The sequence below is a fragment of the Coptis chinensis genome, chromosome 4, assembly GCF_015680905.1.
Source record: "Coptis chinensis isolate HL-2020 chromosome 4, ASM1568090v1, whole genome shotgun sequence".
NCBI classification, from domain to species: domain Eukaryota; kingdom Viridiplantae; phylum Streptophyta; class Magnoliopsida; order Ranunculales; family Ranunculaceae; genus Coptis; species Coptis chinensis.
The window spans coordinates 47,967,176-47,993,650 of NC_141459.1; the positions used below are offsets into that span (position 1 = coordinate 47,967,176).

The 26,475-nt window shown below is 35.8% G+C and overlaps 2 protein-coding genes and 1 long non-coding RNA gene across 8 annotated transcripts; 2 read left to right on the plus strand and 1 right to left on the minus strand.

The window, feature by feature from the left end:
• Positions 1-3,401: 3,401 nt before the first annotated feature.
• LOC147503774 (uncharacterized) lies at positions 3,402-4,461 on the minus strand. Its single transcript, XR_015192826.1, has 2 exons — positions 4,324-4,461; positions 3,402-4,118 (listed from the first exon to the last, which is right to left on the minus strand). It is a non-coding gene; the product is annotated as an uncharacterized LOC147503774 (long non-coding RNA).
• On the plus strand, positions 3,538-5,356 carry LOC147503775 (zeatin O-glucosyltransferase-like). The gene is made up of 2 exons (XM_086556997.1): positions 3,538-4,045; positions 4,297-5,356. The coding sequence occupies exons 1-2, from the start codon at positions 3,538-3,540 to the stop codon at positions 5,172-5,174; spliced, it is 1,386 nt and encodes a 461-aa protein (XP_086413123.1). The 3' UTR covers positions 5,175-5,356.
• Positions 5,357-18,085: 12,729 nt separating this feature from the next.
• LOC147503776 (uncharacterized) lies at positions 18,086-20,786 on the plus strand. 6 transcript variants are annotated; one of them, XR_015220252.1, is made up of 7 exons: positions 18,086-18,200; positions 18,700-18,780; positions 18,921-18,985; positions 19,521-19,612; positions 19,822-19,902; positions 19,992-20,074; positions 20,757-20,786. XR_015220252.1 is itself a non-coding variant. In XM_086603993.1 (6 exons), exons 1-6 carry the CDS (start codon positions 18,514-18,516, stop codon positions 20,003-20,005), a joined length of 348 nt encoding a protein of 115 aa, XP_086460119.1. In that variant the 5' UTR covers positions 18,098-18,513; the 3' UTR covers positions 20,006-20,504. The 6 variants fall into 6 exon arrangements, 1 of the variants encoding a protein (XP_086460119.1); XR_015220250.1 differs by having other exon boundaries at positions 18,098-18,528; XR_015220251.1 differs by having other exon boundaries at positions 18,098-18,200; positions 18,697-18,780.
• The last annotated feature ends 5,689 nt before the right edge of the window (positions 20,787-26,475 follow it).

Here is a 26,475-nt window from a genome sequence, read left to right on the forward strand (position 1 = left end):
TTCTGATCAGCTGAATCCATCTGGGTTGCCTACGTAACCCCGGGGGGATCAAGATGTGACGTAGTTCTCTCTCTCATCTCTCCCGCCTCCTATTATCTTTTCCTCCTCTTCCCTCTCTTAGCCGCCCCCTCTCTTTCGGTCAAAGTCTTTGGACCTCATGATCTTAGGCCCATTTATTGGGTCCAATACCATACAAGGTCCACTTCTCTCTCCACTTCTCTCTCATTTTTTATTTTTTATTTTTTTTCTCTAAGTGTTGTACTCTTGGTTTTTTCTACATATAATCTCAGTGGTCATGAATATAGCTATCACAGTTACATTAATAATTGTTATGTTCTGACATAGCAATTTCATTCTATAGAAAAATGAAGAGAATAAAAACTGAAACCTGCAAAAAGGTTTGAATTAAGTGTGTCAAATTGTCAAATGCCCTCGACTACGTGATTTAATCACTCCATTTCAGACTTTCAGTCTAGGCAGTCCAGCACTCCAGCCCCTCAATTTCGACTTCAACGGCCATTTGTGAAACCGAAATAATTAAAGATAAAAGTGTCATAATCAACAAACGCAGAGAGGACCATTAAACATTTGAACCCATGGTCCAAAATCTTGTCGCGGTCCTTTTTTCTTCTGCAAAATGGTTATTATTATTTTTTTTTTTATCAGTAGTAATCCATCACATTGATATCGGAGGGTTCCAGTACAAGTAGTCAACAAGATCAGAATTTATTGGATTTATTTCTAGAACAAGTGACAAAACAAGTCAAGTGGATGATCTAGTGAAAGACGACCGTTATCTATGGAACGACCAAAGATTCAATATACACTTACGTATACTTTTAGCCTATATATTATATGTAGCTAGTAGCTACCATTCCTGCCTAGCTGATTGACTGACCAAGATGGGTCAAATTTACTCTACTATTTTCAGTTTTAAAATTTCCCCAGTTGCTGATTTTTCCATTTTTTTTTTTTGGTTAATTGCTGATTTTTCCATAGACAACACTGGCCTTGAGAAAACCTAAGCTATAATTGGATTAACTTAGAAAATTGGAGATGAACTCTCCATTATACATGCAAAATTCACTGGCCTTGAGCAAAACATTGTTTAGGATTTTAGGGGTTTATTCATGTCCTGGTAGTGGCGGAAAAGTTTTGATATACTTGCGTCATATATAACAGTGAATTTTTGGCAGTAAGGCTGCGTACAAACATGCAAACTTAAATAAACCATAGCCTTTTAATAAATGATTGGATTTTCTTTTGCAATCTTTTGTTTTACAACTTGTCAACTTGAATGGGTGGATTCCTAAGAGTGTACTTCACGTTTCCACTCGTGGTCGTTTCTAGTTTCCCACTATTTTGACTCACAGCTGATCCAACCCTGAGTTTGCTCCCCAAAAGTCACTAGCTCGATTCTCTGCTGGGCCACTGGTGAGGCAGTACCTGACTGAATTTCCAACTAAGGTTCCTGGATTAATCGAGATGCTCATAAACTATGCTACCGATTAATCGCATATCACTTTTAAACTAATTAACTTTTTTTACTTATTTTAAAAAAATTCTCACCGACTTGATTTAATCACCGAATTGACCGATTAATCGGCCCAGATAACTGATTTCTCACTAAATTGAAAAGACAAATTACTAAAAATATAGGTTTCCCTCCCAAAAAATATATAATTTTTTTAACAAATTAGATTTTTAAACTGTATAAATAATAATATAACCTCATCAACACACAAAGTTAAGAATTTACTTATGTTTTCGTCTTTAACGAAAGTTAAATATACTAATTATTGTTTTATCTCTCTAATATATATTATCTATTCTTTTTTCTATATTCTTTTAAATATTTAACATAATTGTTATAATTGACATCTCTATAGTACTTCAAAATTAAATTGGTTAAATGTGATTATGAGAATATGATATTTTTTGTTGTATCTTATATAACTATTTAGAAATATTTTATATGATTATATTATATGTATTTTGAAAGTGTCAAATATATATACATCCGATATAACTGATTAAATCCGCATATTGCTCCTCGTTAGTTCCGAAAACCGATTTGTACACCCAGTTAGCCGAAAAAAATAAATAATTGTGATTGGAAACGGTTGACCAATGTGGGGTGTAGACTGGTCTAAGCCAAAGTCATTATCTAAAAGCCAATAACATTATTGACCTGACCATTCGCCATGTTTCTGACCCTTTAGACACGCCTCTTCTTTTTCCACGATTTCGACCCTTTTCCCTGCCTCACCAGGAAAAAATCTTCATAGTTAGTCCATTGACTCCGTTCTCATGCTAATGATTCAGTGCATCTCCTACCAAAAAAAAAAAGATTCAATGCATCTTTATGCACTACATTATTTTAACACCGGAATGCGTTTAACTATTTTTATAGAAGACAGAAGATAACTACGTTCATTTCAAGAATGCCGAATGGAATGGACAAAACATTAGGAGTGTCTCATTCCAAAAAATTATTCACAAATTTTTATTACTTGTATTTAACTTTCTAGACAAAATTCTAATTTATATCTCATGTCTTTTTCTTTTTTTTTTGGCTAAAGGGTGATTATTGATTAATAAATAAAATGAGAAAAAAAATGTTTATAAAAAAATAAAGATTAATAAATAAAATGGGAAAAAGTTACAAATAGTAGCAGTACTTTACAGATACAAAAGTTAAAGATTAGTGAGGTAACATTTTCTCTGCTGCTCCAAGCAAGGCCCAAAATATCGATATCGATGAATATATCGGTGTACCCAAAAACCGATATATATCGGATATATCGGATATTTAGGATATATCCATTTTTGGTAATCAAACCCAAACTATTTAAAATATCGGAAATATCGGATATATCGGAAATATAATATCGGATATATCGGATATATATCGAAAATATATTGGAAATATCGGATTTATATTTTAAAATTGTCAAAAAGTCAACATATATATATATCGATTATATCGAAATATCGATTACATCGGGTGATATAAAGTTTCATATCGGAAATTCGATATATATCGGAAAAAAAAAGAGTTATATTCGGTGGATATATGTCGGAAATATCGATGTCGGTGTACCAAAATACCGATATATATCGGCGATATATCGGATATATCGGCGATATTTTGGTCCATGGCTCCAAGTAGCAGTAACATTGACCCAGACAGCTTGCTCCTTAAGACTCTGCCAAATAGAATTGAACTTCCAATGCACATTGTCACTTCGAAATGATTGTGCCACTGAAGAAGAGTTGGTCTCCACCCAAATACTTCTCCAACCCCTTTCTAGTGCCTTTTTAACTCCTTCCAGAATATCTCATGTCCTATCTTAAATCAATAAAGAAATGTTTTGGTCAACAACATTAGTCTACAAGCTAGTAATATATTAATTATATATTCAATCATTATATGCCAAGACAAAATATAAACTTAGTTGGTCGAATAGCTAAGCATAGGAACATTGAAAATCAAATTTCAAGCACAAATCTCTTGGAAGTTTGGTACGTTTTGCAATGGAGCAACAACAACAAAATGGTGTGGTGTTAGTGATGGTTCCTTTACCAGCACAAGGCCATCTCAACCAATTACTTCACTTAACCAGAATCTTATCTTCAAGAGCCCTACAAGCTCATTTCATTGGTTCAGCAACACACAATAAACAAGCCAAGGATCGTGTTCATGGTTGGGACCCTTCAACCATATCAAATATTCATTTCCATGACTTCACACTTCCTCAATTCATCACTCCTCCAGCTGATCCTAATGCCACAGACAAGTTCCCCAAACATTTACTACCTACCTTTGAAGCATCTGTGCACCTCCGCGAACCTCTTGGTGTGCTTCTTCGCTCCCTCTCTTCTACTCATAGACGAGTTGTCGTTGTGCATGATTCACTCATGGCGTTTGCTGCTGAAGAAGCCTCTTTTGTGCCTAATGCAGAAGCCTATGGTTTTGTCCCTTGTTCTGCTATTGTTGTACTCCTTTATATCTGGGAAGCTCTTGGTAAACCAGCCCATGAAGGTAGCAAGCTCGATTCTTTTTGTTTCCAATGAAAAACTAAAGCATACCCGTACTAGTACTAAGACTATCGTATCTGCAAAATGGGAAGTTTAATATCAATAGAAATTTCATGTATGTATGTGATGACTGACATGATTATAATTAATTGGAATGAATGTATGTTATACTTAGACATTCCATTTAGCTTAAAACAACCTATGTATTGTAAGTTGCTAAATTTAATTAACTAATTTTAATTAATATTTCAACAGAAGGGAGCTTAATTCCACAAGACACACCTTGCATTTCCTTTGAAGATTGCTTCAATGATGAATTCTCAGAGTTCTCTGCTAGAAATACAGAATGGCACAAATGTCGCACTGGGGATATATACAACACATGCGACGCTATAGAAGGAAAGTTCATCAGTGCGGTAGCTAAGTTTCAAGCAGACAAAAAACTTTGGGCTGTTGGGCCACTCAATCCGCTGACGTTGGATGCCACTGGAAGTCCTCGCTGTAAGTGCCTAGAATGGTTAGACAAACAACTTCCAAATTCTGTTATATGTGTTTCATTTGGAACAACGACATCAGTATCCGACGATCAAATTGCTGAGATTGCAATTGGACTAGAACATAGTAAACAAAAATTTGTTTGGGTCCTAAGAGATGCTGATAGAGGTGATATATATGAGGGGGAAGTTAGAAAAGCTCAACTGCCAGATGGTTTTGAGGAAAGAGTAAAAGGAATAGGAATGGTATTAAGGGATTGGGCTCCACAACTTCAAATCCTGGGGCATTCATCAACTGGTGGATTCATGAGTCATTGTGGATGGAATTCAACCATGGAGAGTTTGAGCATGGGTGTACCTATTGCTGCTTGGCCCATGCACTCTGACCAACCTAAAAATGCATTGTTGGTCACTGAAGTACTAAAGGTTGGTGTGTTGGTTCGAGATTGGACACGTCGAGCGGAACTAATTTCTTCGGATACCATTGAAAGCTCAATAAGGAAGTTGATGGCGTCAGAGGAAGGAAGCAAGATGAGGAAAAGAGCGAGTGAATTGGGAGTAGCTATTTGTCAATCGGTGTCAGAAGGTGGCACCTCTACCGCCCAATTGGAGTCTTTCCTCGCTCATATATCCAGATGAGACATCACCAAGAGCATTCATTCAATGACTTTATAATGTAAGATCAGAAAGATTATGTATCAATTGTGGGATTTGGTTTTTGAGTTCTGCATCTGGCAATGAAAATTGTTTACCATCACTGATTCTGGAACTTTGTTTTAGAAAAAATAATAATTATGTACTTGAAGCCGTTTATAACTTTATATGCTATGTTTCGAAAATTGGAATATGTATTCTTTTCATTCTACAAACAATCTAGAAAAGCGTTAAGGATGGTGGGAAAGAATATGAAATATGAGTTTAAGAAAAATCGCAACTTGCCTTTGGTATGAAATGAAAATATCCAACAAAGAAACAGAGAAATGCTATTGCTGTTTATGAAAATATCACCATGGACTAGAAAGTTGAGTGATAAACATTTATCAAACTCGTTACAATGGCCATCTATGTTCCCTGGTAGGGAACTAATGAAAATTGTACTCGAACCTGGATCCTCTTCGTACACGCCAAGTTCCTAACGACTAAAGCTAACTGTGAGACAACAAAAGACTTGATTACAGAACCTGGTATGTTAATATCATATATGCTTGTAGCTCAAGAATTAAGACTGGGGTGCATTTATATAATTTCACTTCCCAAGTTCTGCTCATCAACTAATTATCACACTATCTGGTATACTAAATAGTTGAGGTAACTTCATGTATAACAAGCATTCGTTAAAGAGGCCAGATCTTCTCCGCCCGGGTGGAAAAGTCAAGGTTTTACACCTTACAAAAATATATGAACACGTGTCCAATTATTTCACACCCAACGCGAAGATCTTCTCCGCCCGGGTGGAAAAGTCAAGGTTTTACACCTTACAAAAATATATGAACACGTGTCCAATTATTTCACACCCAACGCGAAGGTGTTATAAAGCTAACAAAAAAAAATAAAAAAAAATCACTGTGTGGGGAAAAGTAATGGTTCACTTATGCCAGGAAGCTTCGTAAAGGTGGAAGTTCATTTACTTTTTTGGTAAAGAAATGACATACCAACTGTAATAAGCCTACAGCCACAACAAGACCCGCAAATTCGACGAACAACCCAAGTTTTATCAATTTTGTAAGTTTTTCCATCTTGAATATTGAAAAAACTAAGTGTCTTGTCCCAAATGGTGGTCGAAGTAAAGGTTTGGAAGAAGTAAAGGTGTTGCATGTGACCTCCATGGTTTACAAATGCAGCTGATGAACTGAACCAGATCATCCGGGTTTAAGAGTTTAGTGATTAATTCTAGAAGGTGGTCTGGAATTTGTGACTAGCGACTTGCCATTGAAGAGATGTTGTGATCTGTGGAGGTAATCTGGTTTGCTGAAATGCTTGAAGAAATGTTGTGAATGTATATAGGAGGATGCACTGATGCAACTCTTTATTGACTTTGGTGGTTGGGCATTTCTAAGTAAAACTAGAACTATTTTCATACTTAATGTTATCAAAGTTTTCTACTCTCGATGCTATTCCAATATAGTTGGAATAGAAAGTTCGTTCCACTTCTAGTTATTTAGAATTCAATATTAACTATGATAATGAGTTCTACCAAAGTCAATGAGAGTACAAATTATATAATTATGCTAACAACGATGGAAAAACTACTAATCAAGATAAGATAATTCAAACTACGAAATTACTAATTTGACAATTTGAGGAGGAATTATGGGGATTTGATTCCACCTTAACTCGACTTAATTTAATAACGAAGAATTGTCGTAATCCGAATTGAAATGCTTTCGCATAGCAATTGGGTCTTCTTAATCCCTAATTGTTCATGGTGATCTCTACCAACTAACAACTAGCATGTGAAATAATCAAACTCATTCTCATGGTGAACTAATTGCTTTCTAGAATGGAATGGAATATTATGACCTATTCTACGCTAACGACAATCAAGCTTCATCAAAGCTTCTTCAAACCCCTCTAATGGAGGTTTTAGCCTTGAATCATTACACTATCATTTCTAACACAAGAACACATAGAACAACCCATTATTGAATAAATGATTAAACTTATAAATCTAATTGAACAATAATAATAATAATTCTAAATAAATTAAAACAAGATTTAAAACTAATTTAGCACTAAGATTATGATTAACTAATTATCAAATTAAAACAAACTAATTATGAATTTAAGACAACTAAACTAAATAAGAATTGAATCAATAAACTAAATTGAAATGAAAACTAATAATTTATTATAAAACTAAATCTGCTTCTAAATAATATTCATTCTTTGTTCTAACTAATCTATTGGAATGAAAACTATTTCTATGAAGTAAAAACTAGATCTAAACTAAGTTCTTTGATAATGGCTAAGTAAAAACTAAAAAATGCTTTAGAGCTAAGTCTTTGTCTCCCATATGGAGGAGACAAGATCCACTTTTTCGTGCATGGTTTTGAGGAGCCATGTTTTGGTAAAAAATCGAGGCCCAAAACTCGATTTCTTCGATCACGTGAGACTTTTTCAGTTAGATTTGACTTCAACAGCCTTTTCGTCCACTTTTGCTCCTCTGATTGGGTCAAGGCTTGGACCATTGGAAAGCTCTTTCCAAGCCGGCCGTTTTGACATAAGGTAGGGCCAATTCCAAGGCCTGAGTCCAAAGATACGGCCTTCGGAAGTTTTGTTGACTTTGACTTTTTAGCTTTGAATGGGCTTTAAATGGGCTTTTTCTCTTTGGATCTTGGCCTTTAATCATAGAACTTCTTAACAATCAACCCTCACTCTATTATCTCACAAAAGAGGCACATTTCTACACATATCCGACTCCAATGCCTGAAATACATAAGAATACGATAAAAAACACTAACTCTTACTTATTAATCACATAATTAGTTAAAAGCGATATTGTTAAAGGGGTTAAAACTACAGTTTTGGGCTCTTATCAAACCACCCCCAAACAGTATTTTGCTTGTCCTTAAGCAAATATGAGAAATTAGCATAAGTGACCAAAAATGGAGTTCTAACTAATCTCGTTTCGTCGAGTGCGATTGCATTGACCATATGCAACAAGACCTTAAACCACTAAGAATTCCCTAAGTGGGCCGAGTTATAGTCATTGAGAGAGTTTTCTAGTGAAGGTACTCACAAACTTCATCTATACTACTGGCGACTACAAAATAAAACTATTGTTTCCTTATTTATGTACCGATTATCTACACATCTCACTGCTTGATGAATCTGAGAATAATCAAATCGAAAACCTAAGCTAATATATGCATAATAATCAATCATCTACGAATAAACATATATACAATGAGTAATACTATGAAATGCACTAACATGTCCGTTTATGAAGCTTTGGAATAACGTCCTTAAGTAGGTCCTCACATAAAAGTCAAGACAAAAATACTCTAATTTTTCCTCGAGTTTAATTTACTCCGATTGTGCAAGTGGGCACACTTTACCTTACAAACTCAATGACACACAAGGAGCCGAAGTCGATCAAACACATCTGCCACTTACTATCACACTAACTATTCCTAATTGAGTTATATGTCTTTATTAGGTGTTGCGGGGATTAGGAGATGGTTTAAGAAGGAAGGAAATGGATATTAAAAAAAAACCAGTCTGAGATAATAGAGTCTTCATATTATGTAACTAGAAAAAACCTTGTTCTTTACTTTTGCTTCTACACTTTGTTTCCATCCTTAGCAATTTCTTTTTCTTTTTCTTTGGCTTTTGACTCATTTGATTATGTTTTTGGAGTTCTAACTCTTTATTTTCTTTTATTTATTTATTTATTTATTTATTTGGATGGAAACTTTCTTTTCTTATTGGAAGCGGCTAACAAATTCTTGATTTCAAAGGTCTTTCTCTTTTCTATTTGTCATCTCTATTCTCAGACTCGTTCAAAGAGTGGGTAGGCTGATTTTTATTTTTATTTTGTTTTGTAAAAGGGTAAAAGATTTGCAGTTTATGAAAGGCTAAAGAAAGGCTCAGAGGGGCGACTAGTGGAAAATTATTTCATAAGGCTTGAATTTCTGGCTATATCGATCCAAGGAGGGCCTAAATTCTCGCTTAGGATATGGTATAGTGATCAAGCAAGTGGACGTGTGATTTCTCTATTCGAAATTTACTTCTCCTTTGTGTCATTTCTCAAATATTTCACTCATATAAGGCTTTATCTTTATATTCTCCTTTGGATTTGTAGAATAAGTACTCTAGCCTAGATTTCAGAAACTTACTGCCAAACAATCATAGATACTCATGTAACATATTTATAGAAAGATGCAAAGATTATTATCTGCATATTAACCTACGTTTCTAAAAACTATTCTAATACATGCAAAAGCTAACATGAAACTTCTAGATTATTAAGAGCATAGGGAAAGAAAACAATACCAATATTCCTAAGTGTATAACATAATTTTTTATGTATTTTTTTAATTTTTGAAATTTTTACTAGAAAACAAGTGCACATTGTACATATCTATATCTTAATAGATGTCTTAATTACACGTGTTTCTATGCCACCCCCAAACAAGAAGCATGCTTTGTCCTCAAAGTACTGAAATAAAAATGGTAGAAAAATACCATGGAAACGCGTGAAATTTTGGAACATCTGCAAAACAAGGTTAAAATATACTAATATAGATAAAGAAAAACAGACGCAACTCTATATGAGTTACACCCGTTATGGAGTTACAAGAATCAAATTGCTTGGGACATAAGCAGACTCGAACAAAAATAAAAACTTACCTTAACTCCATCATTTAAGCATCATCATCCTCTTCCTCATAGGACCACGGTTCTTTTGCGTCCTGCCACGCTATGATAACTTGCCAAGCCCTTCACCGGGTGTAACGCCCGTATGGCTTGGGCCTTGGTTGTTGTTGGGCCCGATTTTAGGTTGTTTTGGTTTGGGCCGGATTCTAGTTTCGGTTCTTGGGCCTTAGCTTGTTTTGTTTGGATGGGCGGATTCGTTTTTTTTTAGTTGGTTTGGTCATTTTTCTTTTAAGTCTTTGGGCGAGAACTTAGATTTGTTTTTGTGGACCCGGTTTAATTTAAAGTTTTTGGCGGTTTAATATTGCTTGGGGCAGTTCATGGGGACTTAAAATAGATCTACTTGGGTCTTTAAATGTTTTAGACTTTCGGGTTAAGGGTTGGAGAAGCAGCTAGTTGGGTCCGAACCATTACCTTGGTCATGAGCCCATGAGCCATGCACCATTGACCTTAGCCATGAACCATGGCTATGACCCTGGACTTGTTGAACATGGAAACGACAGTTTGACTTTGACAATGACGTGTCGACTTTGACTTTGACCATGCCAGTTTGACTTTGACCATGATGGGTTGACTTTGATTTTGACCAGGATAGTTTGACTTTGACCATGACATGTTGACTTTGACTTTGACCGTTGACCTTTGACCGTTGACTTTGACTGTGGAATGTTGACTTTTCCAGTTTTTCACATATTTGATTATATGGATAAATATAGTAATAATATATTGTCGAACATTATATAACATTGTTTGTCATTATCTAATTAAGATTTGGCGTGAGTAGTGTGTGTGTAAAACATATATATATTGGGCTTTGATTGTGGATTGTGAATTTGTTTTAATTGTCTTTGCATTTTATGTTGTAAATTGTATAAATTTGGTGGTCATTATCTAATTAAGATTTGGCGTGGATATTGTAATATTATATAATATGTTGGGATATATATATATAATGCAATATGTTTGGGAGAAATAAATGTATAAACACTCCATTAGTATATATGTGAGATCTACTATGAGGTAGTAGTATTGGTGAATATTTGCCACGGGGAGTGTGGCGTAGTGCAATAATATATTGTACGTGAAAGAATGAAAGTGGTTATGAGATACAATTGAGATATTTTCTAAATATTGTGGCTTAGTGCAATAATGTATTTGACATGCATTGATATAGTGAAATGTTTATGAGTCATAAATGAATGACACTGAATAAATAACGTAAGCGAAAATCCTAGAACGACTACCACAACTCATGTGATTGGCCCTTACGGCGTTTGGTTAATCCGAATGCCGCCTTCGGGGTAAAGTAATGTGATTGGCCCCTTACGGCGTTTGATTAATCCGAATGGCCCGGTAGGCGTAAGTAATGTGATTGGCCTTTACGGCGTTTGATTAATCTGAATGGCCGGTAAGTAATGTGATTGGCCATACGGCGTTTGATTAATCTGAATGGCCTTCGGCGTAAAGTAATGTGATTGGCCCCGGGCGTTTTGATTAATCACGAATGGCCCGAGGCGTAAGTAATGTGATTGGCCTTACGGCGTTTTGAGTTAATCTGAATGGCCTTCAGCGTAAGTAATGTGATTGGCCCTCTGGCGTAGCGAATAGTGGCTTGATTATTCCGTTAAGCAAAATAGAGCGATGACGCGATATTTTATGCGAATAGTGGCGACTTACATAGATTTGGCTTCCGTGTGAGGATTTACGGTGTCGCGGCATCATTTCGGGGGTGGTTCACATACCGGAGTGACTCATTATGTAAGGGGAGGCATGTGGATGTACATGTTGGCGTTGGGTAGCGATTGTGGTAGCCGGGAAACTAGGTAAGACATAGATCTGGACGTGATTTTAGGGACCGCATAAAGAAAGCTGAAATAATATAATTATGGTAATAAGATTGGTTGGTTATTGGTTTAGTTCGAACCTAAGGAGCCTCGATGGAGGAACTACATGCCTTATTTATGATGCGTATAGTTTGTTGTGTGGTTAGTGGGAAGTTAAAGCCTCGATTGGGAGGAACTACCGCCTTAATTATTGTACATAAGGATGTTATATTAGTCGTTAAAAGTTAAAGGCGCCTCGGTGGAGGAACTAAGCGCCTTATTGATTGTGTATATATTTGTATAATTATATGTTGTATTTTAGGGCTACTCACACCGGCATTGTTTATAATTGACCCGATTTTATGTTTGCTTATCGGGTGTGTTCATTCAATGAACATAGTTGATAAGTTTTACGAGTTTAGTGTTGAAGAAGAGTGGTTTGCTTTATGGTTTGCGTTAAGCGTTAAATCTCGGGATTTGTTTTGTTTTCCTTGAGGTGATATAGATTTTTAGTTGAGACAAAGTTATTTGTATTTTCATTTGTAATTTTAAATAAAGAGTTATTGGAAAGAGATTTGTAACTTAATCTTATTTGTGAAGTTTTGTAATGAAGAGGACATTTGTATAATAGAAATTTTTATTGGTTTTAATTATCCGCATATTTTAAACTGTTTATGGGTTTTGGAAGTGGAAGTCGGCGTCACACCTCGGAGATCGAAGAGTAGGGGACAAATAATGTTTTTCCGAATTCTGTCGAAATTCGGGGTGTGACACCGTGTGTCATCCACCCGTGCTAACCTATCTAGTGTGACTCGGTCTGATGGGGTGTAAGGAGCAACCAAATGAGGTTGCACCTGCCATCCTGGCCAAGTCATAATTGGAAATGAACGAACCACGCAATTAGTGGGTCTCATGACTTCAACCCTAACCCAATATGTGAATTGGGTACAGAATACAGGTAAACAACCGCGCATGATGCGGTAAACCAAAACAGGCATAAGAGGATACTTATGCCTCATGATATGTGCTCTCTTTAGACTAACCACTAAAACTCTAGGAATGTCATATAGGCGACGTCCTTCAGCTAAAGCAAGGAAAACATCTCCAGCGGTACTATTTGCAGAAGTAAATTGTCACTCCCCTAAAATATTCATCAGGATGAATAACATGGTGGTGCCTACATTCAGGGATAGGCTACCAAGGGCTATGTTATATCGCCCTTGGTCCATTACACGAAACACCCCTTCCCCATAATACTCATGGAAATACGCATAGTCATAGAGGTATGCATTATCGGTCATATATCCCCACGTGTGTATAGGATCAGGCAAATGCAATCTCGAAACCAACGCTATCAAAGACTTACTAAATTCTAGTGGCATGTCATCAACTACGATGGAGAATTTTTGTTCTCCATCATGGTTACAATAGAAATTAATATTATTGTAGAAATATGTAGTAAGCTAAGGTGAATACGAGTCGTCGTCACTTACCGATAGAATCGCCATCCTAAGCGCAAGATTTGCCGCCGCCAACAAGTCTTGAAGGAAGCTTTCGAGGTATGACCGTAGGAGATGTCATCACAATAATTACTCTCTAGAAGAGCTGCAAACAACCCTGGAACAACTCACAAAAAATCAAAAATTTCCGGGGCTATGAAGTTCGGTAGGGTTAAGCTCGAAATAGCCTTGGTAGGGTGCGGTCGTTTCGCTCAGGTCTAAATCGAGTTACAGTGTTTTCAACGCAAGGTGCGCTCAGTAATAGGGTGTGTTGGGCGCGGGGGTGCTCGTGTATGAAGAAACAGGGAGTGCGATGAAAAACAAGAGGAAAATTTTAAGGTTTAAGGTGAGAGATGAAAGTGAGATGTGTGGGTTTTGAGTGTAGAATGAATGAAGTATATATAGGGTTTTAGTTTCTAAAACGAATTAACAAGTTGCCAAAAAAAAATTAAGGCAATTGCCGGAAACAAAATATTTCCAAAACCTAAAACGAAAACAACCCATATGCATTATTCTAAAACAAACCTAATATCTTTTAGATTGAATTTAGAATAGCAACTTCCTAACTCATTGAAATTTCATCCTACCATAATATCTGTTCTTAGCAATGCTAAAAAAAAACTAATACCACCCCCAAACAATTCGGGAAGGTGGGATTAACGCAAAAATCATCGCATGCGTAGAAAAAAAAAACAGATTAAATTAAATACGAAATTCAAATAACAATTAACTACCGAATTCAAATTTAACTATTGAATTTAACAACTTAACATCCAAACTAATAAAAACAATAAAAACAACATCAAAACAACAAATTTCCTAAATACCCATTTTGTCCCTATGCGTGCAAAATTAAAATTGAAATTCTCGACTCGTTACCGGTCCGATTTTTGCGAATGAGATATGAAAACGATCAGGAGAGAATTTCTAATCTAATGATCCATAAAACACTCTATTCTAACTGTGGTTGATATATAAAAAGTTGGAAAACGCTTCAAAGTGCATGGATTACATAAGTTATGAGAACAAATAAAATCTAAATTCATAAATAAAAGAAACTAGTGTTCATAACCTCCAAATATTACAAACAACCCCATTAAAAGCAGACAATATATAACCAGTAAAAGGACGACCATCAACATCTTGTCATTGGTGCATATAAAATAATCAAAATGAAGAGATTGTAAAATACCTTAATTTCACTTTCAGGGCTTTTAAGGAAACCCCATTGAACAGATTGATGCTCCAAGCACAAAAGGTTTAGTGGGTGTTTGGTTCTCATTTTTTCAAAAAATTATTTTTTATTAAAAAACACTTTTATGAAAAAGTATTTATTCTAAAAACAGTTTTTCAATAAACATGTTTGGTTATGACTTTTCTTAAAAGCTATTTTATCAAATTAGATTTCACACTATGTTTCTCGATATATTTTGGCATATCGTGGCATAAATCACTAAAGTATAAAACAACCGGGGAGTTCATTTGCCTTTAGCACCAAAAGTGTTTCCTTCAAAGAAAAATAGTTTTTTAACTTAAAAAATAAGTTTTACCTAATTATCATAAAACAAGTTTTTGGGACCAAAAAGTGTTTTTTGGATGAAAAACTATTTTTTTTTTTTAAATAGAAACCAAACACATTTATTTTTTCAAAAAATGTTTTTCACTAATAAACACTTTTTGGCAATAAATAAATAGGATCCAAACACCCCCTTAGGTTGAACAGCTTGAACTTATAAGAATTGAAGAAAAAAAAGAATGGAAAATAAAATTGGATTGAAATACGAAGACACAAACAAATGAGAGAAAACAGATCGAGCGAGAGCTTACATTGTCTCCATCCTTAGAGCTCTATAAAAGAAATGCCTTTTACACCAAAATCCAAGAACACCATTTAAAAAAAAAAAAACTTATATCTACAAATAACATTAAAGAAATGAGAGGGTAGTGTACCTCTGTCCTTTAGAAAAGACTAGCTTTCCTCTTCTTCGAGTGATAGATCAGGATGGTAAACATGGTTCGCCTCATTAAACCTAGGTTTTATATTCGAGATTGAGAGAAGCGACATATAATCGAGTAGAAACTGCTCTATTTGGACTTTAATTTCTTTTGGCTTTTGTTTTATTTTCTTTTTTTCTCAGTAAAACATATTAAAAGTTGGGTCAAAAAAATAAATTGGGATATATACTAACAAAAACTTAAAAGTAGCGGATATATCTGTAAGAAAAACGGTAATGAGATATATCCATTAGAAATGAAAAAGCATTGGTGCGTTAGGAATTGACCATCGGTGTAGTGAGTGAGCGAAGATGTCATTGGAAGCGATTTTCTCGATCATACAAAATGCAAAACATCAAGGCGGCTTCAAACAACCGGATCTTCCTAAGTTTGATGAAACGGGGAGGTGACACGAGCGATCTTGTCATGGAATTTAAAAGCAGACTAATTCTCTAGCGTGGAGATGACCCCCTCTTATACAAACTTTTTCCATCGACATTAAAAGAAGAAGCTTTTCGTTGGCTCTCCGGCCTACTAGCTCGTTCTATCACATCATTCCAAGAATTAGCAAGTCAGTTCACATACCGATTCAAGCATAATTGGACACGTCCTAAGGATATCAACATCTTGCTAAATATTAAGCAACAAATAGACGAAACTCTGGCAAAGTTCGTAATTCGTTTCCGCCAAGTGCATGCAAAGGTTACTGATGTCCCTGACTTAATGATCGTTCATGCATTCAAGGAAGGAATACATTTTGATAAAAATGGAATTTACAATTCCCTTGTATGGGACCACCCGCAATCCAAGTCTAATTTGTTTACACGAGCACAACAGTTCATTAACGTCGAAGAAGATGTTATAGCAAAAGCCTCAAGAGACAAAGATTATTTTTGAAGTAAAGATTCAAGCGATGGTAAAGCAAAACATAAACAAAACACTACGGAAGGACAACAACAAAAATCAGACACGATTCACGAAGAAATGAAGCTCACTCCATTAAATGCCAAATATGCAGTAATATATGAGAAGATTAAAGGACGTTACTTACTTTTTTCTTCAATGCCCTTACTTGAAAACACAGAGTCTAGAAGTGACAAAAATCTTTGGTGTCACTTCCATAATGATTTCGGTCATGAAACTGAAGATTGCAGATCCCTCAGGGGAAAGATACAGAGGTTAGTTGAAAAGGGCGGTTAGGCAATTTTTACTTCCAAAGACTATGAAGCAAAATTTAGCAATGACGGGTTACAATGTCATACTAGCTGGTCACGCCAAAATTAATGACATTTCACAAACAAAGCAGAAGTATGAGCAACAAGCCAAGTTTGGTTTCTTATGTGAATTTTATCACGTAAATAACATTGATTTTGCAAAAGGAATTCGTTCAGAAACTACCGAACCCGGTCCCTTATATTTTAGTGATAAAGACCTAATAGGCGTCCACCATCTTCATTATGATGCGGTCATTATCTCTGCTTTCATTGGATTATGGCGAGTTCAGCGCATAATGATAAACACGGGGAGTTCTGTCAGCGTCATTTTTGCAGGTTGCTACAAGAACATGCAACTTTTAGATAATTTGGTGGTTGCAGAAAATAATCTAATAGGCAGTTTCGATGGAACAACAACAACCCTAGTGGGAAGATTTTCTTTACCAGTCACACTCATGGACAAGATGGCAGACATTGAATTCTTTCTGATGAATTGCAAATCCCCTTACAATGCAATCTTAGGAAGGGATTGGCTCCCACATTATGGGGGCGATAGTCTCTACTTTTCATCGGCGATCAAATTCCCATCCCCGGCAAAATTTGTAAGACACACGGGCAACCAAATGGCTTCCCACGGCTGCCACGAAAAGTTTTGGAGGAGTATCGTCAGTTTGATATGTGAGGAAATACAGTTCTCAGCAATTCGCAGGAGGTGTCTAAGTCAGAATCAGTACTACACAATATTTGTACTGCTAGTTCACTAAATGAAGGGCTGCAAACTATAGACCGCTTCTTAGAAGTGCAGATTGGGAATTCAAGCGACAAAATAACTTTCATATCGGCGGAACTGTCAGAAAGCGAACAAGCGGAGATGATTGTCCTCCTAAAAAAACAATACGATATTTGCTTGGTCAATAGAACAAATGCCTGGACTTAGCGCATATATTGCATGCCACACGCTTGACATTGATCCTACAATCAAGCCAATGAGGCAGAAACCTAGGCGTATGACACCAGATAGAAAACTCAAGGTCAAAGAGGATATTGATCGTCTACTCTCAGTCAAACCTAAGAAAGATGGTAAAATGAGAGTGTGCATTGATTTCACAATCCTTAACAAGGCTTGCCCGATTCATCCCTACCCTCTTTCGCGGATATCAGAATGGGTAGATGCCACATCTAGCTACCCGCGATTATCATTTATGGATGTTTCTTCAGGATACCACCAGATTCCGCTATCTATTAAAGACCAAGAAGCAACTGCATTCATAGCTGATCAGGAAATTTTCTGTTACCAGGTCATGCCTTTAGTTTAAAAAACATGGGTGCCACTTATCAGAGGATGATCAACACCATATTTCACTACACCATAAGGGTCATTTTGTAACAGGGCAAAATTTCCATTTGTAACGAATATATCTGTTACAACCTTTCTAACGGACATAAGTGTGAGGTTCTTTGGTATCCGTTAGTATATTTTAATTTATTTTTCCAATTATTATCAAAGAAATATTTTAATCATTTGTAACAATTGTGTCCGTTAGGAAACAAACTAAAATAAAGACCAAAAGGGTATATACGGAACTAACGGAATAAACTGAAGTAAATAAAACAATTGTGCCCTTCCCATGCTCGTCTCTTTCTTTATCAAAAAAAAAAAATGCTCGTCTCTTTCAGGTCTACAAGACTCCATGAAACCCTATCCCATGTATTGTCTCCTCTGTCAAACCCTCATCGACGAAGATGAAAAAACACTAGGTATATATGCTTTCTCTCTTAATCTCTTGATCTATTTTCTCTCTCCTACCCAAAAAACTAGCTAGTCAATTTCTGAGTTTTTTGGTTTAATTGTGCTCCATGAACTGGTCAAATTAGGTTTATTTGTTTCGCTTGCTGATAAATTTAGGTAATTTAAGTTTTGTGTGGAACTGTAACATTGGAATGTAAATTTATATGCTCACGATTGGGACGATTTCGTTGCTTGGCTAATCAAAAATAAAAAACACCTTAACCTGCTCATGATTTAGTCGGTTTTCATGTAAAAAAGTGTTTCTTTTATAGAGCTCTAAGGATGGAGACGAACCAGGTAAGCTCTCGCTCGATCTCTCATCTCTCTCTTCGCATTTGGTTCTCGAGCTCATCTGGAGAAAAAGGCTCTAGCAACAGTACTTTTATTTTTTTTGTTCACCTCTTAAAGTAGTTTCATTGTTCATCTACTTTGTTGAAAATTTTCTATGTTTGCTTGATGTTTCAGCAGATGTGGTACTGGAATTCCCTAATTAAGGGCTTTCATTTTGTGGTTCTCTTGACTGGAGGTTCAGGAATTCGTGATACTCAGGTTTGTTTTCTTCCTGAGAACTTCATTTTTTACCCTGGCTGGCGTAGCACACTCTTATCATCATCATCATTCGTACCTATTGATACCATAAGGTACTTGCTTCAGCTTCCTGTTATAACAGATTATTGTGTACTTTACAGTGTGGGTTTAAGATGTGTACATGGGCTGCTGCTAGGAAACTTTTCACTAACATATGTTTGAAAAGGTACAGAACTATGTGTAACATATTTGCTCAACAACTAACATAGGTTTGTTGCTTTACATTCACATAGAAAATATATCACTTTGATCAAATAGTTTGACTAGCTAAAATTTCAAGGAATTTTGAATACATTAGAAGTCTAACTTGTAGTATCTTGTTGTGTATTGCATCTGTATTGTGGAAACTTTAAAGAATTATGCTGAATGTGATTTAAATGCTAATTGACTTATAATATCGATCAGTGATGGAGATTGACTTTCATGAGATGCAGTCACTATGCGTTTCTTACCTCAACAAAAAGACACTAATCTGTTTGGATTCTGGACTTTGGTTTTTTCATAGTAAATAAGCCTTTCATGTTCTTTCTCAAGCTGTCATGCATGCATTCCATACTAGTTAAATTATATATAACTTATCCCAAAAAAACAGCTTATTGAAGTACTGACGCAAGTTTCAAGCAACACACTCTATGATCTCATTGTTTATATTTTTCACGAGGTTTAACACACTTCGAATCAAACTTGATGACTGAACGAAGACAAATGCATGCTGTTGGCTTTTGCTGGCCTCAATTTTGCTTGGAATGGAGTTGGACTTTACGGGTGGTCAATAAAGCAATAATGTCAAACGGTAGAACAAATATTTTCATAGTAGTTTAGTTTAACACAATTGTTTAAACTTTGAACGCGCGAACTGAAATCTTTATTTCCTTCACCAATTAAGAAGCTGAGTTTGGTGCCTAAAAGTTACACAGATCGATATTATATGCCTACTGAATGTGATTTAAATGCTAATTGACTTATAAGCTGTCTCCTCACTAAATTTAAAGTTGATTGCAGATTTGCAGGTGCTTTGGATTCTTTCAACTCCTCTAAGATGTGCTCCCATTATATTCTATAGCTCCTATTCAACTATATTAGGTCACCCTCCATGACACCATATTTAACACCATGTTGTTTTACTGGTTATTGTTTTCTTTAATGAGTTTTGTTTTTTGCAATCTTTGTAGGTGATGAACGCTAGTCCCTTTCATTAATTGGGGTTTTAGTTATTTTGGGATTCTTTGGACAATGTGGTGCTCTACAGATTAAGGTATCAACTTGCTTATAAATGCTTATTTTTCTGTGAACTAAAAATTGACTTCAATTATGTATTTAGCCTTGCATCTACTATGCTGATTTTACAAAAATAAATCATTTACAAGTTAGGTACTCAATAACAAGTTGATAGCAATTGCCAAGACTTTGATTTGAATTTCAAGTAATTTAGACATCGAGTGCCTTATTAGTGTGAACACAGCTCGAGAGTGTGCGGTAATGGCTCAGTCTTGTCTACTTTCATTTTTTGTACACAAACAACTTAGGAGCGACTTGACTGTATGCTACTAGTTTGTAAGTGAACTATGTCTATGGACCATGTTAGTATGTTACTAGCTAGTCTGGTACTCTGCAATGAATTTAGCAAGTAACAACGTTACATCACTGTCTGTAGACTGAGTCAGTTTCATTTAGCAAGTAACGGGTTTGTATTAATGTCAGTTTCGGGAGTTTCACTAGTTAGTTTTATTTGCAATTTGAATACTTGATATTCCGTCATTATGTATTGTTACTTTTGGTATTCATTTATTATGACCGCATGAATTTCCTTACACTACAATAACTTGTTATGAATGATTTAGTGTGTGTGTGCCTCTAATATTTGTTTTTCTTTCTCTTATTTCATTCTCAAGAGGATGAAGAATTACTAATCGATTTGATTTCCTTATGTTTTAAAGGGTGTGGGAAACAATGATTATTTCGTGATGGATGACAAGGCAAAATTTTAGTTTCGAGTCATCAAATTAGGAAGAATGAAATCCAAAGACATGGTACATTTACTTCTTACGTTGATATAATCTATTCGTCTAGACATGGTAAATTTAGTTTTGAGTCATCGATTTAGAAGAATGAAATCCAAGTTCACCTTCAGGTATTGTTCTTGCTCAAATCTTGGGTGTGTAGCGAAGTTCTTTTAATACCCTTAAAGGTTAGTTTTTTGTGTACTCTTTTTTTTGTCATTAGAAAAAAGAAATTACTTGCCTTACAGAAAGAAATTATTACAAACTAAATTTGTTCTTATGAAGGAAATGGGTTGTTGGTAGTGTTTAGATATTGTTTTTTGCATTTAATTCACTTGGAAAATGGATGACTCATTAGCATTATGGTGTTTGAGTGGTAGTTGTTCTACATTTCTAATACGTTGTGGGAAATCATCGTGGTAAGGACGAGGTGTTGTTAAGGTGTTATAAGAATTGTGTGATAATGTTGAGGTAGTGCTTTTTAGATTAAGTTTTAAGCCTTGGTGAGAGAACCTTTTTGTCTAATTTCTTTTCTACCATGGCAGACTCATGATATGCATGCTGAATCCATGTGATCTTTTAGGGAAGGTGAATCAAGTAAAATAGATTTGGTTATGTGTAGATTAAGCTTACTAAGTGATTGAACAAGGAGATTTATTTTTCACAGTAAAAGTTTAGACATCTGAATTTCGATTGTTTCTTAGGTGCATGAGTTTAATTGCTTGCTTGTATCCTTATTTGTTAGTAATCAACGGATTATTTTATGATGGATAAACACTTCTTTGGCACGTAGGAATTTGAATGCAGACATAGATGTTCTCAAAGCAGCAATGAGAGGTACATTTGATATTCGGCATTGATGCATAATACACTCTGAGATTATCAGAGAAACAGAAGTATGCACATCCTAGTGCCTTCATTGAGGTAATAATATGCCCGTTACGTCATTTTGTGGTATTAAACTACATTTTAGGCTTCAATTTTTTGTGGTTTATTCTTTTATGTGAGAAGTATGAGATTAAAGACATTTTTTGGTAAAAACAGGTATACACATCCAACAATGTAAGGGTGAAGATGGTGGTGCTACTTCTGACTGGTACTCGACAAATTCTCAATGGTCGAGTTGGTAGTTGTGTCAGCTTGTTAGTGTTTTTCAGTTTCTATTATATTGTGTTACAATTGTTGTTGTAACTTTGGATGGATACGATTAGGTTAATTCATTTTTACAAGTGTTTGTTCTGTAAATTTGGATTTGGATTGGTGGTTTTAATTCTATAATATTAACTGAGTCGGGTTTTCTTTTATTCACTTGTTACTTGAGTTGTAATGTAATGTAATATTTTTGTATGTAAGATGGATTGTGGATAATCAGATATACAGGGTGGAAATCTTTTGGCGCTAGAAAAAATATTTTTTTTTGCACTGGATTGTTTTTTAGTAACGGTTATATCTGTTACGCTAAATGTTAGTAATGAAAGGTCCCAAGCTTCACTAACACTTATATCTGTTAGAAATAAAAGATTTCCGTGGACAATCAACGGTTGACTATCTGTTACAAAATAATTACCAACGAATATATCTGTTACTAAATTAATATACGTAACAAATATATCACATTTACTAAATTAATATATCGTAACAAATATATCCGTTACTAAATTTGCCTAAATGACTGTAACACCCCAGAAGTAACGGATATAAGCGTTAGTAAAAATATAAGTAACGATTATAATTGTTGCTAAACACCATTTATGGTGTAGTGTTTGGAGATATGTTAGGCAAGATAATGGAGGCGTACATTGATGACATGATTGTAAAATCCAAGCATAAGGGAGATCACATCTCTGGCTTACAATCAGTTTTTGACAAAATTGAAGAATTCAACATACGACTCAATCCTTCGAAATGCGCTTTTGGGCTAATCTCCAGAAATTTTTTGGGGTATTTGATGACTCGTCGAGGCATCGAAACTAACCCATAGCAGATCCGATCCATTCAGGCCATGTCAGCACCAAAAACAAAAAAGGAGATTCAACAGCTCACCGGACGCTTAGCGACTCTCAACCGGTTCATCTCTAAGTACTTGGAAAGATGTCGTCCTTTCTTTCAGACTTTAAAGGACTCAACAGGGTGAAATGATGACTGTGAAAATGCCTTCCAATCCATCAAGAAATACTTAGTCTCGCCATCAATGTTGGCGAAATTTAGTACGAGGGCAACCTATCGCAGATTAGTCGCGGTATTGTTCATCGATGGAGAAGGCGGTCGTCTAATCTTCTTCATTAGCGGCGCCAAGACCCCTAGGGGGTGGAAACTAGATATACGAGAGTTGAAAAAAATTGTTCTAGCATTGGTTCATCTTTGCCGGACGCCTCAAACCATACTTCCAAGGAAGATTGGTCAAGGTATACATCGAATACCCACTTCGCGAAAAGTTTTCCGAAGTGCTTTCGGGGAATCAAGCGGTGGCTAAATAGGACATCTATTTAAGCTTGTTTACAAAGATTGTCTTTGAACCGGACAATTAGTAGTTTTGGCCAACAGTTCCTTAGAACTGGTTCTTGAAGTAATTTTCTTTTGTTTTTTCAGATTATCACTAATCAATAAATGCATTATTCCACATTTCTTTATTTTCATTCAGTTAGTTAGTCAAAAATAATATATATCAATTACTCAATTACCATTCTTAAAGACAAGCAGTTGATAGAAAAGCTAAACTATAAAAACATATACAAATTCAAAAGTCATGGAGTTTGCGTTTGCAACACCTCTCTCCATGCACCCAAAAGTCGTGGAGTTTGTGTTTTCAACACCTCTCTCTACGCACTAAAAAGTCATGGGGTTTGCGTTTTCAACACCTCTATCCATGCACCAAAAAGTCGTGGAGTTTGCATTTTCAACACCTCTTTCTATGCACCAAAAGTCGTGGAGTTTGCGTTTTCAACACATTTCTCCACGCACCAAAAAGTCATGAGGTTTGCATTTTCAACACCTCTCTCCATGCACCAAAAGTCGTGGAGTTTGCATTTTCAACACCTCTCTTCATGCACCCAAAAAAAAAAAATGTCAAGTAAGCAGTGACAACACCAACAAACACTATGCTTAAAGCACAAATATTATTTATGTAAGAAGCGCGTGAACCAGCATACCCCAGGTTGCAAAGGCAAAAATGTCTTACGGTTCACTAAGCTAGAATCGAGTCATAGCCTCAACCCCCAATCAAATAACCCGCTTCGCAACATAGCGTATCATAAGCAGAGTTTAGTAGTCTTAGCCCACACAAGTACATCCTATCACAAGTCCTTTTTCATCGACTTATATCCCCATAAACAAACATATATTTCTTCTACAACTTGAACCCAATTATCTTTAAAGTGGGTAGTACAGCAACCACCTACGAATTAAGTCTTGTGGTTTCAAACCAATCATAGTTAAATATATACATAAAAGATCTATACTAACTTCATTATACAAGTTATACAAATGGCTTCTTTATCATAAATTATATCAAACAACAAAACAAGGAGTATATATTTGTATATGCAGTTGTTTTACTTTTTGCAATTTGTGTATCCCAGTAATACACATGTCTGAAATATCCTCCACGCCTTTTGCATTATTCGAACTCATCTCTGTTACCATTGTATAATTAAGTATTGTGGTTTCAACGCAATTATAGTTAAATATATACATAAAAACTCTGTACTAACTTTATTATACAAGTTATACAAATGGCTTCTTTATCATAAATTATATCAAACAACAAAACAAGGAGTATATATTTGTATATGCAGTTGTTTTACTTTTTGCAATTTGTGTCTCCCAGTAATACACATGTCTGAAATATCCTCCACGTCTTCCGCATTATTCGAACTCATCTCCGTTACCAATGGATTATTCATATACTCTTCGACCATTTCGGTAGAGAAAACTATATCATTTGTCGGTTTCAGCGCCTCTATCACATCATCATCAAGAAATACAGTGGGAATGTGATCCATGTTGTCGATTGGTATACCATTTGTGGCATACAAGGAGACTCCAGGCACACCATTTTTAGTCCCATCTTCAATATCACGATTGGGGGCGGCTTGGACCCGTTCGATTTCCGTAAACGGTGGCTGCTACTCCATAGTTTCAACGTCCTTTTCGAAAACAAGAATATCAGTAATCATAGCCTCATGGTTTAAAGCAACATGATGTGGCTGATGCTCAACACTCTGGGTAAATTGCCCCTAACCAGCTCCTTTGGCATCAATACCAACACTAGCATTAACAGATGTCATGTCAAACGGGAATTTGCTACTATTAGCTTTGTCATGCACTTGCATGGCAAATATTTCAATCACATTGTTTCATTCTTTTGTAGTAATATTATGTTTAGTCTTCGCTGCAAGAAACGAATTCCATCCGACGAAAAGGGGGTGGTATGTGTACCAGTGTACTCGTACCCCTACGAACGACCATCATTGGGTACTACTATAAGAGCCGCTCACTAATAAGGCATGCTTGCTTGCCCGTTATTGTGGCACTCCCGCTTGCCTACTAGTGAGGCGTGCTTGCTCGCCCGCTACTGTGACATTTCCGTTTGCCTACTAGTAAGGTGTGCTTGCTTGCTCGCTACTGTGGCATTCCCGCTTGCCTACTAGTGTTGCATTCTGACATGCCCACTAGTGAAGCAATGACACTGCCCACTAATATAGCACCCAAATTATATATAACAGGTCCGGAGATATGTCAAGAGATTTTTTCCATATAAAGCTTTTGGAAAGATTTCGTACAAATAAAAAAATATCTCATCAAATAATAAAAAAGTATCTTAGGCAATAAGAAGCTTAACATATTTATTTTCCTATAAATACCCAACAATTATTTCAACAAAGAACTACGTGCATTTTTTAGACTTGATTCTAGATAACGATTTGGATAAGTATACAGCCATTGGTGGTGCAGTCTCTCTCACTTCATATCAACCTCTCTAACAAGATCATTGGTGTGTTTGCGTGAGTTCTCACCCAAACAGTTTTCATTCACTTTAATATCAAAGAGTGTTACATCAATAATTTTCATGTTCTCACATAGCAATTTCTATAGAAAACTGAAGAGACTAAAAACTCAAAACCTGCCAAAAGGCTTGAATTAAAAATGTGTCAAATTGTCAATTGCCCTCCACTACGTGATTTAATCACTCCGTTTCAGACTTTCAGTCTAGGCAGTCCAGCACTCCAGCCCCTCAATTTCGACTTCAACGGCCATTTGTGGAACCGAAATAATTAAAGATAAAAGTGTCATAATCAACGAACGCAGAGAGGACCATTAAACATTTGAACCCATGGTCCAAAATCTTGTCGCGGTCCTTTTTTCTTCTGCAAAATGTTTTTTTTTTTTTCAATAGTAATCCATCACATTGATATCGGAGGGTTCCAGTACAAGTAGTCAACAATATCAGAATTTATTGGATTTATCTCTAGAACAAGTGACACCACAAGTCAAGTGGATGACTGGATGATCTAGTGAAAGACATATCGGAGGGTTCCAGTACAAGTAGTCAACAATATCAGAATTTATTGGATTTATCTCTAGAACAAGTGACACCACAAGTCAAGTGGATGACTGGATGATCTAGTGAAAGACGGCCGTTATCTATGGAACGACT